This window comes from Nannobrachium achirus, assembly GCF_963921795.1.
Source record: "Nannobrachium achirus genome assembly, chromosome: 10".
Classification (NCBI taxonomy): Eukaryota; Metazoa; Chordata; class Actinopteri; order Myctophiformes; family Myctophidae; genus Nannobrachium; species Nannobrachium achirus.
Window position 1 is genome coordinate 41,965,708 of NC_137819.1, and position 27,074 is coordinate 41,992,781.

The window sequence follows — 27,074 nt, forward strand, 5'->3', positions numbered from 1 at the left end:
TGATTGGAGATTAGAGATGTCACGTTAACATACATCAACCACTTCAGCCCTATATATTGTTATGACCGTATATGTCACATTTAGTATGAAGACCTGCAGATCATGTGCGTGCGTGCGTGTGTGCGTCACACCTCATGTCACACTCCATATATGGCCAAGAGCCCATATCTGGGAATGCCCATATATGGACATATTGTGTCAGTCAGTCAGTTGTGGTGACACGAGTCACACCTTTGCAAATTAATTCCATCATTGTCCCTTTTATGCCCATATATGGAGATCCCCGGTCATCAATATTATGTCCATATCTGGGAATGCCAATATATGGACATATTATTGCGACCGTCAGGGAGCAGTTTACTATGAAAACCTCCACCGGCCGTCCGTCCGTCCGTCGGTCGGTCACACGTCACACCTTTGCCCTGCTCATATCTCCGCATCAGTATATAGGGCTTGTTTGTTTATTGTATGACATCACGCCACATCATCAGCTGTGGACTCTGTGATGTCATCGTATCGCATCAGTATATAGGGCTTGTTTGTTTATTGTATGACATCACGCCACATCATCAGCTGTGGACTCTGTGATGTCATCGTATCTCCATATATGGCCATCTCCGTATATGGAGATATAAGTCGTCCATGCCCAAGTATGGGCTGGTGAGGTCAGACTTTGTGTGATGCGTAGGTTATCTCCATATATGGAGATTCAACATTCCAGGCAATGCTCTCTTCCCTGGTGAGAATTGCCCCTTTATATAGGGCTTGTTTGTGTATTGTATGACATCACGCCACATCATCAGCTGTGGACTCTGTGATGTCATCGTATCTCCATATATGGCCATCTCCGTATATGGAGATATAAGTCGTCCATGCCCAAGTATGGGCTGGTGAGGTCAGACTTTGTGTGATGCGTAGGTTATCTCCATATATGGAGATTCAACATTCCAGGTGTAACTATGGCTACCCGTATGACGTGAGAGGTGGAGGTTGTGATATTTGTTATCTCCCGATTAGGGAGTCTTACTGGTGTCAGTCTCTGTTGTTTCAGCGCGGTTGTTTCTGGCTATTTTCAAAAGATTTGTATAGGCCTACATTTTGAAAACTTGAACTGTGATAATCTGCGTAATTTGGTACAGAATACTTTAACAGAGGTATTCCTACATTGTGGTATTGATTCTTCCACCACTATGTTTAACCCTTAAGTTCTGTTCGGGTCATTTTGACCCGTTTTACATTTTCATTTGAAAGAAAAAGGTAGAAGTTTACATTTTTTCCACCTGAAACTCACTGGCCTTAAAGATTCTTCTGTGTTTAACATGTAAAAAAATATTTTTGCACTACCCTCATGCTACACCCCCGCATTCTTTTTTTGACCCTCTAATGCTGTTCGCAGGTCATTTTGACCCGGGGGATATTTGGTTTAAAAAAACAATACTAATATACATTTTAACTTAACAAATCCTCATCATAAATTGACTTTGTCTCAATTCCAAACAATCCAAATGATATAAATGGTAAATTAAACAGTGAACTTAGAGTTGAAGCATCTGACAAGAGAAAGCGCTGTTCAGTGTGTCCTACAACAGCAGACAGGAAGACAGACTGCTTGCAGGAGGTGCAAGAAGCTTATATGTTCGCTATATGCTTCACATGCAGTCCGTGTTTGTTAAGCATGTGCTTCTTAGTGTATATTATGTACAAGTGTACATTCATATGTGACATTAATGAGTGTTCCCATGTTCACATGTGTGTTCAGCTCTTATTTTACATGAATTTAAGCTATCAGTAAAAATGCCTAGCTCTTTCAGTGTTTAATGGGATATAGCAAAGCACCATATGTATCATATGAATTGTTTGGAATTGAGGCAAAGTCAATGTATGATGATGATTTGTTGAGTTAAAATGTATATTAGTGTTGTTTTTTAAACCAAATATCCCCCGGGTGAACAGAACCAAGGTGTAGTGAATCTGAACAGAACTTAATAGTGTGTTTGCCTATAGGGCAACAAGACTATAGTTATTGTCCAGCTTTATTTCATCTAGAGTAAGCCTTTCTGTAACCCCCTAAAGTTCATTGTGTTCAAGACTTTTTCTGTAACCTTTTCTGTATCCCCAAAACCCCAAAAGTCCATTGAGTTCAATGGACTTTTTCTGCCCCTTTTCTGATATGGACAATATTATATTATATATATTATATTATTATAATGGATTTGAGGATTGGTCAAGCTTCACGTGACATCACAATATATAGGCAACCACACTTGCAACTTCCCAGAATTGAACCTTCTATAGTTTGTCACATATGCATACGGGGACGAGTAACGAAATATTGGTGTCCGGGATATGTTCCACAGAGACTGCTGACAGAGGCATAAGAAATATGTTACCATAACCCCAAGCTCTCAACGCGTCGTCAAGCAACATATTGAGAGCTTGTAGATCAACCAGCTCAGCAGAAGGATATAGCATTAGCTGACCTGTTCTGACATCACAATGATGACTCGACCAGGTCATCGTTCTCAACGGGTCCGAAAATTAAGGCGTGGCCCTAACTGGGCCCTAACTGGGACCTACTTTTTTTGGTCAAAGTTGATCCCATGCCAAAGCGCCAGCGCTCGCCCATCAGTTGACCTGATGCCCCAAATGATGCCCCTGACTGCTATCACAACAATACAATATATAAGATGACACAAACAAAGTAATAATACTGGATGTAATAATACCTGTTCAAGTGCAATATAAGCAAGGCTTACCGTATACCAGCAAGCAGATTGCTGACTGCTTTGACACACGCACACACGCGCGCACACACACACACACACACACACACACACACACACACACACACACACACACACACACACACACACACACACACACACACACACACACACACACAGGCATGTGCACCCACAGAGTGGCCGCCGCAGGGGAGTTGGACACCACATGCACCCCTTACTGATCGACATGAGGAACAGGATGGAAAAACTGCCATGGCCTGATCATGACGCACACGCACACGCACACACACACACACACACACACGCACACGCACACGCACACGCACACACACACACACACACACACACACACACACATGCACTATGAGGCTCATACATGCACGCACGCACTCACTCACACACACACACACACACACACACACACACACACACACACACACACACACACACACACACACACACACACACACACACACACACACACACACACACACATGCACAGGGCCTGGTGTCCACTAAGGTGTGTTTTCCTCCTTTCTGGTTCTCAGGGAGTTCCATCTGTTCCTTCTCTCGCACAAGACGACACACAGCTTTGTCTCCTTACTTCATGTCCTCCTGAATAGAAGAGAAATAAGAAAGAGAGAGACACAGTACCTGTGTTGTGTGCATGTGCATGTGTGTGTGCATGTGTGTGTGCCCGTGTGCCCGTGCGTGTGTGTGTGTGTGTGTGTGTGTGTGTGTGTGTGTGTGTGTGTGTGTGTGTGTGTGTGTGTGTGTGTGTGTGTGTGTGTGTGTGTGTGTGTATTTGTGGGCGCGCACTGTCAAATCTGGAGTGTTACTGTAACTCTTGAGGCAAAAAAAATAGACTCATATGGGTCCATTTCTGCAGTGTGATCACATGCTTTCTTATGTGTGTATTTCTCTTTGTGTGTATGTGTGAGCGATTGTTGTGCATGTGTACAGTATGTGTGTCTTATGTGAGATGAGTTTTCTGAGTGTGTGTGTGTGTGTGTGTGGGGGGGGGGGGTTGGCGGAAGCAATTTAGTTCTGCTCTGTTTGGCAATGCATCAGTGAACATTTTTCTCTCTGTATCTCTAACCCATCTCCTCTTCTCTCTCTCACACACACTCTCTCTCTCTCTCTCTCTCTCTCTCTCTCTCTCTCTCTCTCTCTCTCACTCCAGTGCCATCTCTGTGACCATTTCATAAAGCACACTCTCTCGCTCTATTCGCTCTCTTCTCTCTCTCTCTCTCCCTGTGTCTCTATGTTCCGTTTTGTACACAGAAGATTTGTGTTGCAGGGTCGAACTCTGCTGAATTAGCCTAGTAAACTGACTCCTCCCATCTTCAGTTCGAATCTCGCATTCGAATGAAGGCAGGAAGAGAGACTGGTTTACGAGGCTACTGCTGAATGGTCACTGAATCTGAGTCAGGGAGTGGAGGGGGGCAGTGAGCAGGGACGTGCAGAGAATGTTAGAGAGGCAAGGGCTGAAATTTCTAAAAGGGCCTTTTGGAGAAAACATCAAAAATAGCAGACCGGCTATTTTCATTGCTTGATACCACACTAAACTAAGCATAATCAAGTGAATACTGGAGATGTGGTACAGTGTAACGGCATGAATTGCTACACAGAGAGGGCAATTCTTTCAACATAAGATGCTGCCTTCAAGTTCTGGAGAGTTTGGACAAGGCAAATCAATTGAATGCTGCCTTCGGATATGGCATGGAAAGAGGGCATTTGTATTTATTTCACCATAGTAAAAACGGCATTCATGGTCTGGAGAGGGCACTTTTTACAGACGGATAAAAGGGCAGGGGCTCAAGCCCCCTTTGATGTCTAAGTGTGCAAGTGCCTGGCAGTGAGTCTGTACTCACTGTTGACCATCCTCAGTGTCGTACTGTGCAGTTTAGGGACGACCATCAATTCAGATGAGGTCTCAATCTCCATTCAACTCTGAGTGAACAAATGTAACCAAATCCATCCATTTGTACACTTAGTTTACATCCTCGACAACCCCCAAATCTAAAGACGCATACCCTCAACTCACAACAACCTCTACATGTGAGACGGTTTGATTTTTGATTGAATAAAAAAATAATAAAGAAGAAGAAAAAAAGAAAAAGGGTACAAATGGACCTGCAGTGTGTTCACTTCATGGAGAGACTGCAGTTCCTCCACTAAAGACAAGGTGCATTGATTCTGTGACTATAGCGCTCCAAATGAAATGCCGCAGCCGTTGTAAAAGGTGTGCTCATCCCTCCCTCCCTCGCCCTCTGATTTCAGCCGCTCCACTGAGCACTGTGCAGCCAGATAGGAACACATAGGAGCTATGGAAAGGTGCAAGGGAAGGAGGGAGGGACGAAAGGCAATATATGAAATAAATATATACTGCGATGATGTGAGCTTGACTGTACATCAGCTACAATATATTTATGGCAACATTGAATGAACTGAAGTGTAAATCAGGCTGGAAACCTCATATGTCCAAAACTGTTACTTTTCAGGATTCAAATTCAAAAAGTAGCTGATCGAGAAGCTCCAAAAGAGCTCCAAAAGATGTATTTATTTATTTTCATGCGTTTATTAGGCTGACAGGAAATGGGGAGAGGGAGATGTAACGTTACACGCAGCAAAGGCCGTCGGAATCGGGACTCGAACCCACAACGCGCTGTCAGGCTGGGTGCCCGGACCACTGGCCAAGTTCAAAACGTTTGATGCTACCCTGTAATCAAGTACGGTGTTAATTTATATATAAAAAATAAAAAAAATTGTTAAAATATCCCTGGATGTTTTGATAGGACACAAGGAGAGATACCGGTAGATAGATTTTCAAAAACTACAATGAAAAATCTCTGTTTATAAAAATCCCCTGGGCTAGGCCATGCACAGGGTGTGTGTGTGTGTGTGTGTGTGTGTGTGTGTGTGTGTGTGTGTGTGTGTGTGTGACCACCACGTGTGTGTGAGTGATATTGAGGGCTCCAGTGTGGTGGGGTGGGGGTGTTGAGAGGAGCTTGCAGGGGGTCAGGGCGAGGGGAAATGGGGGGTTGATCTCTGCTAGACTCGAGGGTTTACAAGGAGTGGTAAAATGATGTGTGTCACTGGTCAGCGTGCATGGGGGGATGTTTGTTTTTTTGGGGGGTGGGGGTCGAGAGGGAACAGATGCCATTGTCTGGGCCTGGGCACATGTCACACTAATACCACAAGGATTATGAATGCCCCCTCCTCTGTCATGAACTCACACACACACACACACACACACACACACACACAGCACACACACACACGCACGCACGCAAGCACACACACACACACACACACACACACACACACACACACACACACACACACACACACACACACACACACACACACACACACACACACACACTAGCCATTGTCTTTGTGTAAAATGTACCATATTGACTTCCAGTATACAGAAGCTGCCACCCCCTCCCACACACACACACACACACACGCACACACACACACACACACACACACACACACACACACACACACACACACACACACACACACACACACATACACACACACACGTAGTGGGCTGTCACACTAGCAAGCACAGTAGTAGGCTAGGCACAGGCTACTATATAGGTCTGTCTGTCACACTGCGTTTGTTTGCGCGCGGGTTTGCATGCGTGTGCGTGTGTGGTGTGGTGTGTTCATGATCGCTGCCACTTTGACACCACACGCACGTTGCTGCGCCGTTCCCGAATCCACAGCCAAAGGACGGCCGGACGGCAAGGAGAGAGAGGGGATTACAAACGGAAACGATCAGACGCAGCCAGGAACGGACCGGGGCTCATTAAAAATCCTTCACTGATTTTTTACCGTGCGCGCTCCTCCCTCCGTGCTGGCACTGGGCTGGAAGACACACACATACACGCGCGCACACACACAAACATACACACACACACACCCAGGCCAGTAGCTGCACGAGGTGTGGAAGGAAAAGAACGCCACCGACCGTCACTGGACAATGGAACCGCCGCGGTGCCGTTAGGACGCAGAACGGGAGGAGAGGAGAGGGATAGCGGCGACATGGCGAGGACGCACCTCGCCGTCTGAACTCTGATCATCCATCATCCATCCATCCATTCGTTTGGATTACAGCGACTGAGTCCACTCCGGTTCGCATCGGACCATCGGTCCGGTCGGTGTATCTCCGTGTGTGTGTGTCTCAGTGAGTGAGTGAGTGAGTGTCACTGTACGTGGGTTAAGGGACACGGAATGGCGCGCGGCGGTGACAGTCGGCTGGGGATGTGGCAGGTGCTGCTGACCGTCTCCATGGTGCTCATCACACCGCTTTCTGCTCACGGTGAGTCCAGAGAGAGAGAGACCCACCCTGTGTGTGTGTGTGTGTGTGTGTGTGTGTGTGTGTGTGTGTGTGTGTGTTTGTGGCAGTGGCGTCAGTTCAGAAAAAGCTAAGGTATGGCAACATGACTGGTGTCTTGCACCGTGAGGGCGCAAGACACCAGTTATGTTGCCATACCTTAGCAACAGGCACGGTGAAAAGTACATTTTATTATTTCCTCCTGTAGCCACTAGCCAAAGGTATGGCAGCTGCCATATCTTGCCATACCCAATTGACGCCTCTGGCGTGTGTGTGTGTGTGTGTGTGTGTGTGTGTGTGTGTGTGTGTGTGTGTGTGTGTGTGTGTGTGTGTGTGTGTGTGTGTGTGTGTGTGTAAGCAAATTCACACCTTCTTGCATCATGAACACATGGCTCATGCATGCATGCATGCATGATTGCATATAATCAGGGATGAGACTACATGCTTTACATGCATCATGCATGATGCATGTAAAGCGCATGCAATGAATGACACAGCAACAGCTGTTCAGCTGCAGCAGTGTTAGTTCAACATGGCTCACATACACACATATACATGGATGTGATCTGACAGTGTGGTGAGTGACAAAATATGACGTGAACTGATCACATTTGATCAGCTCAGCTCTCTGTCCCTCTCTCAGTCACTGTGGGGTTTGCAGGGCAGGGGTCCTTTTTAAGGCAGAGGTCCCCTTTGCTGAGACAGAGATGAAGCAGGCACAATCTCCCACTACATGGAATGCATGTTAATGTGTATTATCATGTGTATTTAAGGACTTAAACCCTCAATACTTTGTCAACTTGACCTTTGGACGCTATATGTACTTGGTCTGCTCTTTTTTCCCGTAAGGGTTCAATTTGTCTAAAAAATTCCCAAGATCCAAAGATATGCAGTAGGCTATCTCTGAGGACCCCCTAGGGGTCCCGGAACCCCTGTTGCAGACCCATGGTGTATAGCATCTATCTCTCTGGCTTGCTCTTTTTTTTTTGTTTTAACCTATCGATCACTGATGGCTCTGGTCATGAAATGGGTCCTGGCCGCATGCATGCATGCCCCACTGCCCCAGTTCGTGCATGGAGAGAGAGAGAGACTACTGGAGAGAGAGAGATGTGGTCTGACTGCACATGCACTGCAGCTGTGATGCTCCCGGGGCGGTGCGTGGCAAAGACAATGGCTGGATTAGTTGCACCGTGGCCGGGCTGCGGGAGAGCCATTCATGTCCCTGAAAGGAGCCGGATTCCTCCAGACATTCACCCAAGACCCCAGACAACCACAGCCCTTCAAATAGGATACTACTACTACTACCTCTCTCTCTCTCTCTCTCTCTCTCTCCATCTCTCTCTCTCTCTGTCTCTCTCTCTCCCTCTCTCTCTCTGCTTCCCCTCTTATCTCTCTCTCTCTCTCTCTCTCTCTCTCTCTCTCTCTCTCTCTCTCTCTCTCTCTCTCTCCCTCTCTCTCTCTGCTGCCCCTCTTATCTCTCTCTCTCTCTCTCTGCCCCCTCTCTCTCTCTCGTGTAACAGTAACCTACTCACACAGCTCTCACCAAGCGGATCTGGGGTTATTCCTGCTACAGGGCAGAAATACGTAGGAATCAGAATGTGTAGGCCTTAATTACGGTTTAGTGATGGGAGCACTAAACCTGGACAAACCTCTTCTCTTTCCACTGCACCGTAGCCTATCTGGTTTGAAAGAAAAAGGTGGAGGGGAAAAAAAACAATGTGGAGCCACTGCCCAGCAACAGGGGGGGGGGGGGGGTCGCCTGGGTTCACGCGCCGTTATCACACACACACACACACACACACACACACACACACACACGCACACACACACACACACACACACACCCAACCTACGCACAGCGCCACGCGCCCTCGATGTGTAATCAAGCGTTAAGCATGTGACATATTGGCCGCTAAATAGACACGTTGGCGTCATGCCACCAACACAGACATCTCAGTGTAATCTGGAGATGTTATAATCCCTTATAATCTGACTGAAATGAAACCCTGACTTCGGCACACATAACCTATAAGATCATCATATAAGATCATGATTTATATAAGATATAATAAGATAAAGAAAACTAGTGCAAAGTAGCTATAAGTAAATTTACTTAAGTATAATTTTGTAGGCCTATAGGCCTACTTGAGTATTTCCAATCTTCAATACTTTTACTACTACTCCACTATATCTCGGATACAGATTATATTTTTGAAGCTTCCTGAGTAGGCTAAAAAACCAAGCAGAGCCAGCGATCTTGAATGGGCACAGCTTGCTCACACAGACACACACACGTGCACACGCACGCCCAGGCACACACACAGACACACACAGACACACAGACACACACACACACACACACACACACACACACACACACACACACACACACACACACACACACACACACACGATGCATCCATCCTCCGTAGCCAAAGACAACAGAACGTGGACGTGATCCAGCTACACAAGGTGTAACACCTTGCTGTGTGTGTGTGTGTGTGTGTGTGTGTGTGTGTGTGTGTGTGTGTGTGTGTGTGTTTGTGTGTGTGTGTGTGTGTGTGTGTGTGTGTGTGTGTGTGTGTGTGTGTGTGTGTGTGTGTGTGTGTGTGTGTGTGTGTGTGTCCAGTCTGTCCACTCTGCTTGACTGAACGCTTGCTGTGAAGTCCATCTGCCCTGTAGCCCTGGAAAGATTCGATATGTCACAATGCATCATATCATATCATATCACAGCCTCTGCAACACACATACACGCACGCATGCACATACGCACGCACACACATACGCACACACACACACACGCGTTGTTCACACTCATCATTGGGGGGGAGAGAGTCTGGACGAACGGCTAGCCTACTAAAAGTGGCTGGTAACAGAGATGTGTATGGTCAAGTGGTTGAAGACCTCTGCCTGACACATTGAGACATGTGGATCAGCTTTTCTTTAGAGAATTATCGCAGGTGTAACGTGAGAACATTTAATATGAGCACTGTACTGATTGGAGGTTAGGGATGGGACCTCCAATATGTCATATCATGATTATTGTGACAAAAGAAATCGTGATTTACGATATTATCGCGATAATCCAAATCCATTATCCTGGGGCGGAACATTTGCCCAAAAAATAGCAGATCTACAAGCTAACAACGCGTCAGAACGTGATTTTTTTTGCAAAGACGTTCGATAGAGAGTGAAAAAAAGACTGTATCGAGTACGTATCTTATAAGTACCTTTTACCAATTATAGAGGGTTTAAGTGGTACCGGATAATGCAGCTCGGCAAATAAAAGGTGAATTGATCCCAGTGCGTGACGGAGGACAATATCACGATAAATGAAATCTCCACGATACGATTATTGTGAGTGTTTTTATCACGATAAACGATAATATTGTGTATCGTCCCATCGTCCCATCCCTACTAGGGAGGCCAGGGTTAATGAAGTAAAAAAAAAAAAAAAGAAGAAACAAATGAAGGACTGTCTGTTCATCAATGATTATGGCGAAGACCGTCCCCCAGAATCCCTTTCTGACCTGCCGCCGCCACCGCTGAAGGGAAGGGAAGGCCATATGGGAGGCTTTGGCCAATCCCAGGGGCTTCAGGAGGAAACCTGTTTCCATAGCGACCACATGCTCAGCGTGATGCTAGAGGTGAGCCGCTGAACCTCCGCTATTAAGGCGGCCGATTCTGAGATGCAGATTGTATCGAACGTGACATTTGTCTGAGCTCTTGTAGCCTCTCTCAATGCCAGGGGTCTTCAACGTTTTTCAGACCAAGGACCCCTTAGCTGAGGGAGAGATGAAGCAGCCCTCCCCCCACTACATATTGTATAAAATTGTGATGCAGATGAAACCTTTCCATTTCATAGATAGCCTAATAGAGTTGTTTGACAGCACTGCCATCAGTGGATTCTCATTAATGTGTATTTTCAGGCATTTAACCACTTAAAACCGTCAATACTTAATAAACTTGACCTTTCACTTTGTACTTGATCTGCTCTCTTTCCCCTCTACATCAAACCTCGTTGTCCTCTGGTAGTCGCTGAGTGACCAGCTCCACTGACGACGCCAATGGACATCACTAAGCATCCCAGTGATGGAATTAATGGACAGGACGGGCGTTCAGAGAGCTTTTAATAAGTGTTTTAGTCAAGAGAGAATGTCAGTCTCTCACTCCCACTCAGCGTCTCTGTCTGCACCTCCCCTCTCTCTCTCTCTCTCTCTCTTTCTCTCTCTCTCTCTCTCTCTCTCTCTCTCTCTCTCTCTCTCTCTCTGTAAAATAAATATAGTAGCCTAAATGGTGCTTGCTTAAAGTAGCCTACTTCACCCCAACAATTACTTATTTTCAATCATGAAGCCTTCAAATTGTTTCGTTTTTGTCCCATCCCTAAACTAATCATTTTGAAAATTAAAAATCTCCTACATGGGGTGTGTAATCGATTGAACAGCGTTGAAGCGATTAACAGCATTTTTATGTTTACCAATTTAAACACTGACAGCTATGTAGCTGTGTAAATATATAGATATATTTGTTCTTTGTTTTTCTTGCTTGACCTCACCCCCCCCCCCCCCCCCCTTCCCATTCTTTCTTCTATGGAAAATAACGATGCGATGGGAACAACATACAAAAATGAATTTCACCAACTTCTTTACTTAAACCTGTGTTGTGACAATAAAGCTGATTCTGAAGCCATACAAGGTGAATGTGCTCATCAGGAGGGGTTAAGTGTCTTGCTCAAGGACACTCATATAAAACTGAGAAGAGAACCTTTTGGAAATAAAAACGGCTGCTCTACCTCCTGAGCCACTGCTGCCGCACCCCTCTGTCAATAAATTCTGCTTGACAACCTGACGAGCATTTTATTGCAGTTATCATGGGAGAAGAGCTGACATGATGCACTCACTGACTGACTGGCTGATTCAAAACCCAGACACACACACACACACACACACACACACACACACACACACACACACACACACACACACACACACACACACACACACACACAGAGGGAGAGAGAGAGAGAGAAAGAGAGAGGGTGGGAACACTGAATTCTCTGTCTCTTTTCCTCTCCTTCCTCTCCTGTTTCCTCCTCTCCTCCTTTCAACGCGGTACCTCTTTACATTTCACCATGGCAACAGCAGCAGCGTGTGCGTGCACGTGCGTGCATATGTGTGTGAGTGAGTGTGAATCTCTGGGTTCCGTCTCCGTGACTGGAGGCACGTTCGGATGGGTTTTTTGTGTCGGGTGTGAATGAAAAAGGGGCAGACAGGCAGACAGACAGACAGACAGACAGACAGACAGACAGACAGACAGACAGACAGACAGACACTGAATGAATGCAGTGTTACCGTTGGGACCAAGTTGAATGCACCGATCTCATTGGCCACGGTGAACACTGGTGGTGGTCGTGGGACAGGGCGCGTCGTCAAGCCAAGTGCTTTCACACACCACTCCAACGGGGAAGATGTGTGTGTGTGTGTGTGTGTGTGTGTGTGTGTGTGTGTGTGTGTGTGTGTGTGTGTGTGTGTGTGTGTGTGTGTGAAATTCTCAGTAATAATTGAACACTGATTCTAGTCTAAAAATGGACCCAAATTAACCCGGGAAGGAAGAAGATTTGGGTCCATTTGTCTCTGTCTGTCGCTTGCTCTCTGCCAGCATGCCTCTCTCTCTCTCTCTCTCTCTCTCTCTCTCTCTCTCTCTCTCTCTCTCTCTCTCTCTCTCTCTCTCTCTCTCTCTCTCACTGGTGATCACTGAGTACATTGGGAGTCAGTGGCCGGTCGGTCGGTCAAGTTCTAACCTTTAGCTGTAAATCCTAATCTAATCCTGGGACAGTGTCGGTCGGTCAGTGGAGCACATTAGTCAATGACTGTTCCTAATCCTGTGTACTGTAGACTGATGACCACACACACACACACACACACACACACACACACACACACACACACACACACACACACGCCTCAGCTGTCAGCACTCCCTCTGACTTCAGTCAATCAATCACTTAGTTTGCAGTTCAGGTGCACCTGATTTCTCCTTCCTATGTTGCAATCTGTGAGTGGATCAATCCAGTAGAATGTTGTTTATGTAAAGGTCTCTTAAAGATTAGTATAATCATGAGTAAATATATTGAAAATTGTCATGATACAGCCAAACATTTTCAGGTGTTTCTTAGGGCTGCGAATCTTTGGGTATCCCACGATTCGATTCAGAATCGATACTTGGGGTCACGATTCACGATTCGATTCTTTCAAATCCAAACGATTCGAATTCAGAAACGATTATTTTCCGATTTAAAAACGATTCTCTATTCAAAAGGATTCTCTATTCAAAACGAATCTCTATTCAATTCATATATCAGGATCTACTCTAGTCTGCAGGCATGAAAGCAGAGTACATTATGTAGCTTTTATAATTGTAAAGGTTTTATCAACTTATTGCAATAATGTAAACACACAAAGGTAAATCAGACATGTCTGATTTATTCAATGCTTGCACACATTTTTTTTAACTTGTACAAACACAACATAATATCTAATACATTATTGTAATAAAAAAATCATATAATAATAATAATATCTAATAAAAAATAGATTTTTGGAAAATGAGAATCGATTCTGAATCTTACCATGTTAGAAACACGATTCGAATTCGAATCGATTTTTTCCTGCACCCCTGGTGTTTCTCCAAAGTGCAGGGTAAACCGTTTAGCCCCCTTCTTTGTCCTCTGTTCAGGGTTGACTGCAGGTGCGGTGGTCTCAAAAACATAAAGGAAAACTGGCAGAATAAGCTATATAGCAGCACTGAGAAGGTCCTATGACCCAAACGTTTGATACTATTTTCGCCCCCCTCACTTTGAGCACTGAGGACTTTATGACTATTATGTTAAAATAAAATAAATGCTATTTTCTTGACTCTGTCCAAAGAGTCTTCCTTAATAGTTTATTCAGTGAGCGAGTCTTTTTCTGCCAGTTTCCCTGGTGCTTCGCCACAAATATCTTTGACAGAGCATGCATGATCCATCTTTGGAGCCATTAGCTTTACTGCATTATGCATATAGAGTCATTGTCTGTGGTCTGAACTGTAAGAGAGGCAGGAGGTGGTTAGGCTTCCATTATCACCACTATTATGTTGCCTTCATTTGAGATATTGTTATACGAAGCATGTACATGTACAAGTACATGTACAGGTACATTTTTTACTTTTTCAGTGTTAAATAAGCACTCCAGAGTTGACTGTGTTCTGACAAGTTCTGACAAATATGACTAAATGTAAATATATGATTTGTTTGACTGAAGTTCTGTTGCCTTTTCCCTGTGTCCTGACCGACAGGGAGGCACTCATTGGCCGCAGGTAGCAGGAAGCATCATCATCATCACCACAACAACAACCAATCATCCGTCAGCAAGGAGGCCTTCGGCGCCAGGACGACGGCACTCAGCGACGACTCGGCAGAGCGCGACCACCTGATCGGTCTCGGGGCAGGACTCCCACACAGCAGCTCTCACCACCGCTCTCACAAACAGCAACAACACGCCCGCCTAGACTTCGAAGAGGAGGACCTGCCCGTGGCGGGGGAGGAGCTTACGGCCGGAGGCGGGGCCGGGCCCGACCAGCCGGGGAACCCCTTGTCCGATGACGTCATCACGGTGGAGTTCCACAGCCCCGCGCCGGACACGGTGCCCTCAGACGACCCCGCCGACTGGCCCAGGGTGCCGGTGCCTCAGAAGCAGAAGGCGGGTGGAGGAGGAGGAGGAGGAGACCCCACGGCGTGGACCCTCTCCGACTTCTACGACTACCTGGCCCCCGACGACGACCTCTCCGCCCTGGACACCACCCCCGAGCCCGAGCCCTCCCCGTCGCCCCCGCCCAACATGGAGGACGAGAACCCCCTCCTGGCTGGGTCGCCTGACAACACAAAGTCCACCGGCGGCGGGTCGTCCCGGATGCCCGCTGCCTCCGCGCCGGGCCCGGGGGGCCCGGACAAGGGCCAGGGTTTGGGTTTAGGTCAGTGGTGGAAAGTAACTTAAGTAGATTTACTTAAGTACTGTAGCCTACTTAATTACAGGTGTTTGTAGCTCTACTTATCCAATTTACAATACTTTTACTTCTACTCCACTACATCACAGAGGCAAATACTGTACTTTTACTCCACTACAATTATTTGAAATGTTAGTTAGTCACTACTACTAGTTACTTTGTTAGATTATTTTTACAAAACATAATACATTGACCACTTCAGCCCTATATATATTTTGGCCATTTGAAAATAGCCGATCTACAAGCTCACAATGTGTCGCGATGCGATGCATTGTGAGCTTATAGATCTGCTATTTTCAATAGATTTTTATACATTTGAAATGGTACATTCTGCATAATGAGTACTTTTACTTTTGGTACTTTAATTACATTATGATACCAATGCTTTTGTGCTTTTACCCAAGTAAACTCATTTTGAATTCCGGGCTTTTACTTGTAACAGAGTATTTACATATCGCAGAGTTGATACTTTCACTTAAGTAAAACGTGTGAGTACTTTTTACACCACTGGTTTAGGTGGTGGTGCCTTGGGGCCCGACGGCTGCATGCTGGGTTTCGTGCGTTCGGAGGCCGGCGGCGTGTGCGTGTCCCAGTGCGACGCAGACCCTAACTTCTGCTACAACGGAGGTGTGTGCACCGCGGTGGCCGGACAGGGAGCTTTCTGCAGGTAAAGACACATGCACTGCACACACACACACACACACACACACACACACACACACACACACACACACACACACACACACACACACACACACACACCTGTGGTGTAAAGAACATTTACTCAAGTACTGTACCACAGTAATTCTGAGGTATTTTTGAGCGGCGCCAACCACTCCTACATCTGACTATGTGTGTATGTCTGTCCGCATGTCCGTCCGTATGTCTCGCAAAGCAAACCATGACACCACAACAATTACATCATACATTAGTATTTATTCTCAAAGGCACCACTCACTTCACACTGGGTGTGGTTTATATGTTACTTGGGTATTTCCAATGTTCTATGCTTTTACTTCTAATCCACTTCATCTCAAATATTGTACTTTTTACTCCACTCCACAAAACGTAAAAGTTACTAGCTACTAAGTAGATTGTAATTATTATTAGAAAACAGACAGATTACCACTTGTGGCCATTTGAAAATAGACAATCTACAAGTTCACAATGTGCATTGTGAGCTTTTGATACTTTTACTTCTTCTTCCACCACTGGCACAAGTCGCTGCTTTGTGCAGAATGTGGACATAACAAGTGGTTGGCTGAAATCCAGTGAGGATTCAATTTTTATTGCACAGCTCTTGTTATTCTATCGTCCAGTAGTAAGGGCACATAAATGTCAACACATTCAGTAGCCTCTTCATGAGGCATTGGCTTGACATTCTATGGAACTGAATGTTGAGTGAAAATGTATCCCTCTATATAAATTCTTCTGGTTGGAACTTGGGATGATAGATTCAACCTTATGAACCATTAAAATGGAAATCCCTTTTGCATACAGTAGGCAGGGTAAGTAATTCACCACATCAAGCATATTTTATCAGCTTTCTGTCTGACCTGTTTTCCTTGTACTTTCTTTATATCTCTATTCTTCTTCTTCCCCTTCCTGAAAACTACAAATGATGGAAGCTTGTACGAAACATAATTTCACCCATTTCTTTACACCTGTAAACCTATTTTTTTTTTTTTTGTCTGAGATCCAGACTCTAGTGACTGGGGTTGATACAGTATTTTCTGAAATAAAATGTAGGGCCATAGAAGCTCTATAGAAGACACAGACAGGGAAGCAGCATAGAACACTGTTCCCAAGCAGAGTCTGGACCCAGCGCTTCTTTTATTTAATTTTAATTAAGTAATTTCATTAATAAATAAAATACATTTCATAAATTAGAAAATAAATGTCTAAGAAGTAGTGAAAACAGACAATCTCCAAGCTCACAACACGGTAATTTGATTAATAAATACAATAAATTCCATAAATAAGAAAATAAATGTCTAAGAAGTAATGAAAATAGCCAATCTACAAGCTCACAATGCGGCGCGTCGCGACGCATTGTGAGCTTGTAGATTGTCTGTTTTAATTTCTCTTTTGGGTCTCGAGCTAAAAGGTTTGGGAACCACTGCCATAGAAGACAGGGAAACACCATAGGAAGCAACACAGGAAGCACCATAGGAACCACAAGGATTGTCAAGATCACAGCAGGGCTGACAAAGGAACAGTAGACGTTTGGTCGATGAGACAAGCATATGTATTGATGAATAAACATGAAGATGTGTAGGATAGAATGAATTGTATTGATCCCACGAGGGAAATTCAGCCCCGGTGGCAATTCAGTCTTTGTCAAGTCCCGCCCCATGTCGCTCTGTTACTAGGTGGGACCACTTCCATTATAAAAACAAGATTTTTCATAGCCTCATTATTGCTATTTAAAGTACCAAAAGAAAAACATCTACGTGATATTAATAAAAAAGGAACAAAAAAGTACAGTAGTTACATTGCAAAACGGAGGTTTTCCCCCAAAAATACATGTTTTAATTAGTTTAACCAAAATAAATCCTCTGACACAGGCAGAGGGAGAGAGAGCAGTGCATTTAGGCTGACTCGCACTGACCAGGAAATTGAGGAAATATAGCCTCGCCCTCAACATAAAATGTATTCGCATCAGTCACAATGCAGATGTCTAGCAGGAGATGTTTATGCAAGGCTAATCCACATAGTGATTTTTTTTTAATCATTTCATCAAATATTCACTGTGTATTCACTCCATTGTGTTCCAAAATGTTCCTATTTATCATGACAAAGCAAAAAATATCATATCTCCGGCTCCGCCCCCTGTAGCAAAAGAGAAGGATTTTTCTGGTTGGCCAGTCAGGAACCAATCAGAGGGCTGACAAAGGGTGAATTGTCATATAAACACAAAATAGGTATTAAATCACAGAGGCACAGCAGACAACAAAGAAAAAATAGCCAGTCAGATAAACAAGATAAAAAGAAGAAGCGTCCAAATAAAAAAAGAGCATCTGAAAATTCAGAGCGTGTGCAAGAATCACATGGGTCATTAGTCCGTGGACCTGGTGGAATGCCTGGTAATGGAGTGACCGAGGGACTGACCCAAGTCCGTAGAAAAATTGCAATATAGAAGGGTCAGGGACACGCACACACACACACAAACCCAGACCTTGACAGTATAACCTGTCCTTATAAGCTCGGTGGTTTACTGTTGCTCATTTTGTCGTATACCTGCTAGGCTGCTGAGTAATTTACTCACACACGCACACACACAGACACTCGTGTGCGCCCTGATCCTCTGATCTCATTAGGGGCCAATACAGTACAGAACAGTTACAGGCAGCTATATAGGCTGAAGGCTGCTTTGCTGGATAGAACTCAGGGCAGCGTGACACTATGCTGTCTGCTGAGGATGAAGACATACAGTACAGTCACACACACACACACACACACACACACACACACACACACACACACACACACACACACACACACACACACACACACACACAGTGCTCTATGATAAACCTTGTGTCACCAGAGCTTCCACCGCGGCGGAGGAAAGCCTGGTATTCATTCTGAGCCGTGTGATCCGGTTTAGGAAAAAAGGGAAAAAAGGGAGATAATAAGATTTTGTTCTGGTTGGTGTTGCCTTGTTTTTGTTCCCCTCATAATGCGAAATTGCGAATCAATGACTTTAGTCGCGCTAGTCGCGCTACCAGTTAGAATAAATGGATAATGAAACGATTGCATAACAAAAGAAACCATCGATTGGAGGTGCATGAGACCAGAGTTTCCGGTCGTGTTTCCGGACGCCTGATGGTGTAAAGTTACAGCTACATAACATGCTATCTAAATTACTTTTAGCCTTTGCATAAGCCTGCAAGGATGTCAACACATTAAGACCTGAGATTTAGAAAAATCCTTCTAAATCAGTGCTTCTCAAATGTTTTCGTGCCAATGGACCCCCAAATTGATATGTGTTGTGCCAGGGACCCCCTGAAGAGAAACACGAATATTGAGATTGGACCCTTTGGGGGGGACCTACCGGTAGTTGTTGTTGTTGGTTGGTTTTATTTGTTGTTGTTGTTTGGTCTGATACACTGAACACAAAATCAATTTGCTTGATGCAGCAGCATGAATGTTTTTAAGCAACAGCAGAAAAATGATTGACCATAAATGATTGATGAATGGAGCTTTCACCAACCCCCCCAGGCCAGCGTTATTTTCCATTGGCCTTTGTGGTTAAAGGGTTGATCCTGATTTATACTCAGTTGTGTGCGTCGTGGAGTCACCTTCTGAAAATAGCAGCTCTAGGGGTGGCCTAGTGGTTAAGGCTCTAATGGAGCCTGACAGTAGGTTCAATTCCCGAGCCCAGCAACCTTTGTTGCGTGCCACTCCCGGTCTCTCTCTCACTGTTTGCTGTCTCGCTTTTACTGTATACTATAAATAAAGGCAGAAAAGCCCCAAAAATATCTTAAAATAGCAGCTCTACAAGCTCACAACATGTTGAGGATATATTTTTGTAGCTGTCTGACAACCATGCTGCTGCATTGTCTGAAGGAAGTTTTACTCTTATGTACCTGTACACAAGATATGTAACACTGAAGCATAACCATGAACTTTGAACATTGCATTGGTGCTACCTTTTGGGGATGTTTTCACTTCCTATATGTAGTATACTGTATTTTGGGTCTAGCACTCCACTGAGAAAACCCATTGTTGATGCGCAACCCCCTTTTCTTATTTAAATTTGAAACTCTCTAAGGCACCACAGGCAAAATGACAAATGCATTGGTCCCTTTCTGTCTGTGTTTTTCTTACTCTCATATTCTCTTTATGTCTCTCTCTGCCTCTCTTTGTCTCTCTCTCTCTCTCTCTCTCTCTCTCTCTCTCTCTCTCTCTGTCTCTCTCCAGGTGTAATGTGCAGGAGTACATCTGGAACAAGGGCACGCGCTGTGATTGGATGGTGACAGAGTTCCAGGTGCTGTGTGCGGTGGTGGGCGTGGCCACCGTGGTGTTGCTCCTCCTCTTCATGATCATCGTCTTCTTCTCCAAGAGGCTGCACCGCCTCAAGAACGAGAACAGACGCCTGCGTAAACGCAGGTGTGTGTCCGTGTGTGTCCGTGGGTGTCTGTGTGTGTCGGTGTCTTTGTGTGTGTGCGTCCGTGTGTCCGTGTGTGCGTGCGTGCGCGTGCGTGCGTGCGTGCGTGCGCGTGCGTGCGTGCGTGCGTGCGTGTGTGTGTGTGTGTGTGTGTGTGTGTGTGTGTGTGTGGGTGTATGTGTGCGTGTTTGTTAGTCCAAAACCCAACCCTTCCCAAAGCAGGTATTAGGACTAGGCCTAAATACTCAGAACAGAAACACCCCAGTTTGAGTGTAACTGTGAAACTATAAGTATTTCTGTGTTACGCAAACACTACAAACACCGTTTCTATTAATAGACTTTTTAACTAGATTATAGGCATGCCAAGAGTTTAGACAAATACAGAACAATTCTATATTGCTCCCATTAACCTGTCTGTCAGTGGTCACCATGACGAACTAAAAGGAGAGAGCTCAATAGAATATGGGAAGAGGGGGGGTGGAATATGAGAGAAGGTCCTTACAAGGCTATGTCCCTTACCCCATCGCAAGTCCAACAATGTGACATCTCATACGCACATCAGGCTCCTCTACCTAACCAACCCCCCAAACAGAATTATACTGCAGTACGTATACATTTTGACCAACCTAATACGGCACATGTGTCGTATGTGTGTGCGACGTGCGTGTGGTAAATATAAATGGTCAATGTTTATATTAGCTTTATATGGTAAATAGCACGTGTGCCCTGAAAAGGCGCTTTTCAAACTGCATCACATTCACACACACATTCACGGGGGAGGAAACCATGCAAGGCAGGACCAATTAGGGGTTTGCAGTGTCTATAGCTCAAGGACACCTAAGCGCCCACTCTGCCTCCTGAGCCACTGTCGCTGTGTGTGTGCGCGCGTGTCTGCGAGTGTATGCGTGCACGTTTGCCTGTGTATGTGTCTGTGTGTGTGCGTGTGTAACGTGTGTACGTGTGTGCGACTGTGCGTGTGTGCGTGCGTGCGTGCGTGCGTGCGTGCGTGCGTGCGTGCGTGTGTGCGTGTGTGTGCGTGCGTGCGTGCGTGTGCGCACTGACCCAAATCATGCATCCAGAGGCCCATCAAACAAACAGCCTGGCACCGTAGGGAGAAAGAGAACAGAGAGAAACTCTCAAAAACACACAGAACTGAAACAACAGATAAACCCAATGCATAAGGGGGGGGGGGGGGGGGGGCTCACAAAACCTCTCTTCAGGGACCCTCAGTGTTCCTTGAGGGGGCTCCAAATCGGCCCGTTTGGTTCCATTTGTAAACGAAAAGATGCATTCTAAATATGCTGCCACCGTTGTATGGAATAAAACCCATTAAAGATCTCCACTTCCCATGTACCTCCAAACTCAATAAACTAAACTAAAAGAATGGCTGACCTCAATATACAAGTGAGCATAGTTTAACTTCTCCTTGGTAGTAGCATCTTCTGGTTCTGGTACGGTGGTACCAGTGTTGGGAAAGTTCACTTTAAAAACGAACTAGTTCAAGTTCAAGTTCAGAACTTCTAAAATGAACTAGTTCATTTTTAGTTCATAATTCCCCATTATGAACTAAAGTTCATGGTTCCCCAAAATGAACTACATAGTTATTTTTTAGTTCTTTTTTTAACCATATTTTTTTTATACTTTTGGCAATTCAAAAAAAAAGAAAAAAGAAAAAAAGAAAAGGAAAATATATATATATAAAGGTCTATATATATATAAATGTTTAGACGTTGCTGCATGCTATTATTTGTCAAAATTATTGACTCAGCCCATATAGAACCACACACAGCAATAATTTCATCCAACTTAACATTGAGGTGCCCACAATATTTATGTGCCCACTGCCTAGTTCCCAGTCTTCCTGCACCCTTATTGTGAAGGGCTGAATGTAATAACCATGTTATTGTCTCATTGTGTGAAATATCATAATATTCAAAACAAATATTTGACTCCAATTGATTCCCCACACAGTATTGACTTGATATAGCAATACAAATATATATATATTACACAGCAGTTGTGGGAAAACTAAGACATTGTTCAAAAAACACAATTCCGATTTTGGTCATTTTGGAAATAGGGCAAAAAATATATTTTTCTTCAATCTACTGTCTTGACACTCTAACCAAAATTGTTCTATAGACCATAATCTACAAATTGGAAGTGAAAGAAACTTTAACACACATTTGAAATAAAAACAAAAAATTACATGTACAAGGAACCCCACTAGAAAAAAAAAAAAAAAAATTACATGTACAAGGAACCCCACTAGAAGGCAGACGTTTCTCGTGCACAGCATGTTTCCGCGTTGGTTAAAGTAGCTGATCTACAAGCTCACGTTGTCTCGTGGATGCGACGCGTTGTGAGCTTGCAGATCAGCTATTTTCGCCGTGCAACACACATAGGACAAAGTATAGTCAGTCAGGCTTGCGAGACGAGGAGGAGATTCACAGTGCAGCAGCAGAGTGCAGACAGCGCCGCATATCAACGGAGGAACGTTCACGAGGAGCTGCGTGCAGTGCCTACTATTGGAGCATGTGAATGAAAAGAGAGACGAGAGGAGCAGAGGACAGACGACCGCGGAGGCACGGACCGCCGCATGAACGGCCGACGAACGCCGACGAACGTCGTTCACGGGCGTCAGAATGACCGCGTTCGACAATATCGTTCATCAAGCGAAAACAATTACGTTCAGTTCACGTTCGCCCAAAATATGAGCGTGTTCATGAACGATCGTTCTTTGAACGCGTTCGGGTACAACACTGGGTGGTACCCCCCACCACCAACACCCCTCCTTCCTCTGTAAATATAGGCTACTTGTTGATGCTACTAGGTTTTCAACCAATATACAGTATGTTTTGTATAATGGATTGTATAGTGTTGGATTGGAGTGCATTGTATTGTATGTATTACTGATTTATTGAGTACAATGGACCACAATGGAAACAAGCCACCTGGGGATTTTTATGTGTTATCCTTTTTAGCATAACTTTTGACCGTACTGCCTGTACTGTTATCAATCCTGCTAATAAAGTATTCCAGGGGTCATCAACCATGAGGCGTTGTCAGCTTGTAGATCGGCTATTTTCGGCAAAGAGGTTTTGTTTTGAGGGGGGAAAAAGAGCAGACTAAGTGCACAGTGAAAGGTCAAGTTCACATATTTCAAGCATTAATGGTTTATTATGTGGTTAAATGTCTGAAAATACACATTAATATGAAACCAACATAATGCTGTCAAACAAGCTATCTATGAAATCTATTAAAAAGTTTAATCTGCAACACAATGTATCATGTAGTGGGGGTCCTGCTTCATCTCTCTCTCAATGAAGTGGCCCTTCGCCGGAAAAAAACGTTGAAGACCCCTAATTATTCAATCAAATGAATATCTCTGTCTGTCTGTCTGTCTGTCTGTCTCTCTCTGTCCCCGCCTCCTTCCAGTAAGTACCGCCCCCAGAGCGGGGAGCCCCAGACGGACGGCATGTCAGTGTCCACCACGGCCGACGGCTCGCAGCCAAACGTAAGGAAACTGTGCGACACCCCCCCACAGCCCCCTCCCCAAGCCCACGCCCACAACCTGGCCTACTATGACAACATTATCTGTCAGGTATGCCCCGCCCACCCCTCTGACATCACACTCTCTCTCTTCTCTCCTCTCATTGGCTCTCCTCCTCCTCTCTCTGCCCTTCGTCTTCTTTTCCGTTATTGTGGGCTCGCCTATAAAGGCGAGCACACTTTAGATGTTGTCATTATTTATCTATCAGTCATATCATGCATACTGTAGACGGGAACTTCGGTTCCTTTCTACTCCTACATACTTAGTGAGAAAATGAAAATAAAAACATCAATGTGTTCAGCTTACAGTGGCGAAGTGTGCTATTATTTTATACAGCAATCGGCCAAATGGTGGCGCTGTAGGAAGCCTTCGAAAGTGCGAACTTTGAACAGGGATAGCTCATGCTGTGTTTTAGGTACAGCCATGAAACCTGTATACATGTATGCGTCTCCTCATGCCGAACAACTTTTACCCTCTAACTTTTGACCTCTGACCTTTAGGTCTCCCACAATTCGGAATAATATGAAAAACAGTAAAAATCTATCTCCTCCTGGGTTTTTTTTCGTTACGCGCACAAAACTTTTTTCACATGAACTTTGGACCAATACGGTCAGATTTATCTCGGCGGATTTCTTTTAAAGTGAAATATAATTTTTTAATAATTCAATCAATATTGCGGTTTTATGGAAATTATTCTTCGGCCTCTAAATCATACATGCAAAGTTACACGTTCATGGCATTTGGCAAAGATGTGGAGGGTTAGTCAAAGTATCACCGAAACCAATTTTATTCCAATCGGCCAAAGGGGGGCGCTATACGAAGCGTTTGAAAATTCAAACTTCAAACGGGCATAAGTCATGACTCGTTTTGTTTGAAGACATGCAACTTGTTACACGCGTGCTTTGACTCAAGCGGAAGACATCTGTGTCGTTGTTAAGTAAGCTCCGCCCTTAAATTTTCCGCCATTTTGAGCAGTTTGTAAAACTGCTCAAAATGGAATTTTCGCTCCACGTGCACAAAACTTTTTTTACGTGAACTTTGGACCAATCTCTAAAGATCTGTCAGATCGGATTTCTTTAAAATTGAAACATGCTTTTTTAATAAATTCAATGAATATTGCAGTTTTATGCAAATTATTCTTCTGCCTCTAAATCATACATGCAAAGTAACATGTTCATGGCATTTGGCAAAGATGTAGAGTGTTAGTCCAAATATCACTAAAACCAATCTTACCCCAATTGGCCAAACGGGGGCGCTATATCATTTTGAGCAGTTTGTGAAACGCTTAAACCTGTTAGGATTTCTTTAGCAATTTGCATGAAACATTCTACACACTATCTAAGGACCTTTATCTAATATGCCTATGAAGTGCACACACACACACACACACAAAAATATTATAATAATAAATATAGCTGCAAGCAGCGATAAAGTGGCCAAAGCCAAAAACACCTCAAATCATGAACACAGCCTGCAATGTGCGTGAAATCTTGCAAGCACATTCCCAATAGGTCAAGGAACAGATACCACCCTTCTCACATTGGCCTGTTATAGCGCCACCAGCGGGTCAACTTTTGCATAACAATTTTTGGGAACAAAATGGACCAATCTTTGACGTCAGTAACGTCAAAGTGAGCACTGCCTGCGATCTTGACATTTTGTGATTTTATAGCCATTGTTTTCTGGCTTGAAGCGAGCCCACAATTGTTTCGAAGGAACAATATTTGTCTAGTTCTGTTTGTTGTTCACTAGCTACGGTACTACTTATCTCTCTCGCTCTCTTTCTCTTCCTCTCTTTCTCTTGGTCTCTCACTGTATGTTTCTCTCCCACAGCCTCTTTTGTTTGTCAGCCTTTTGAGTCTGATGTCTTTTAGTTTAACCACTTTCTTTCTTGGCGTCCCTATTTTGGGGCATATCGTTATCATTATAAGCAGAATTATCCAAAAACTAAAAACAAAACTAGGGAATTATGTCGATCTCGGGATGCACATATAAAAGGGCGTGGCTCCAATGTGGATCTCAGATTTCATGTGACCGGCGTCTATATGACTTACTGTACCTGTATGATGTAGGACTCCAGATTTGGGCACGGTTTCAGCCTGATATGAAGCCCCATTGACTGCCATTGTGAATTTCATTGAAATATTTTAAAAGGTCTAAAACAGAGGTTCTCAACCTGTGGGTCGGGGGGGTAACCTAAAGCTTTCCCCAAAACAACAGAAAATACACTAGTAAAGTGCCCTGAGGGACTTCAGTCAACCATGTGGGGTTTGAGTGTTTGCGTGGGTGCTTGCATGGTCACCTGTGTCACTCAAATGCTCACACACACACATACACTACACACCCCTCACTCGGGTGCTACTACACTACTACACTAGACATGCCAGGCACGTGCACACATACCGGTATACATGAAAGGGGGCTTAAGCCCCTGCCCTTTTATCCGTCTGTAAAAAGTGCCCTCTCCAGACCATGAATGTGGTTTTCACTATGGTGAAAGAAATGCAAATGGCCTCTTTTCATGCCATACATGAAGGCAGCATTCAAGAGAATTGCCTTGTTCAAACTCTCCTGAACTTGAATTCTGCATCATCTTATGTTGAAAGAATTTCCCTCCCTGTGTAGAAATCCATACCGTTACGCCACATCTACAGTATTCGCCTTTTTTATGCTTAGTTTTGTGTGGTATCAAGTACCGAAAATAGCCGACCTCCAAGCTCACAACGCGTCGCAGCGCGACGCGTTGTGAGCGTGTGAGCTTGGAGGTCTAGCATTTTCAATATTTTCACCTAAAGGCCCTTTTAGAAATTTCAGCCCCTGCCTCTCTAACATTCTCTGCACGTCCCAGAGACAATCCAGCGCGTAACGTGACCTTCACCCCAAGTTCTGTGTGTATCTGTGTTGTAACTGTGTTGTCACCATTCACTGTTCACTCACCCCCTCCAGAGGCCTACAACAAGCAGCTATATCTGGCCTTATAAGCCCAGAAACCCTTATAACCACTACAAGGTAAGCAGAGCCCAGAGAAGTTCTACTATCGCCTGCTGCAGTTTTCCCCCTCATATCCGCCTCTTATGCAAAACCTCACCCGCTGTGCATCCGGTGTAGTACACCGTCTTAATCCTCAGTGTTAATTAAAAGTCGGAAGTTTGCAAGTTACCTGTGTTGTTTGTAGATGCTTTAGCTCCACAAAACTCTTCCTTGCATCTGAACTACGATCTTCAATCTAAATCTGGCAACTTCCCCCTGACTAGCTACTGCTGCTGCACT

The 27,074-nt window shown here is 44.6% G+C and overlaps 1 protein-coding gene across 1 annotated transcript in view; it reads left to right on the forward strand.

Moving 5' to 3' along the window:
- Nucleotides 1–6,995: 6,995 nt before the first annotated feature.
- LOC308293065 (uncharacterized protein) overlaps nucleotides 6,996–27,074 on the forward strand; it is a gene marked incomplete at both ends in the record, with an annotated part of 27,018 nt that continues 6,939 nt past the window's right edge. The window contains 5 exons of the mRNA XM_080735495.1: nucleotides 6,996–7,083; nucleotides 14,431–15,105; nucleotides 15,655–15,805; nucleotides 20,065–20,253; nucleotides 23,690–23,855. Of these exons, the coding sequence (XP_080591621.1) occupies nucleotides 6,996–7,083; nucleotides 14,431–15,105; nucleotides 15,655–15,805; nucleotides 20,065–20,253; nucleotides 23,690–23,855 (1,269 nt within the window). The remainder of the gene's footprint in view (nucleotides 7,084–14,430; nucleotides 15,106–15,654; nucleotides 15,806–20,064; nucleotides 20,254–23,689; nucleotides 23,856–27,074) is intronic.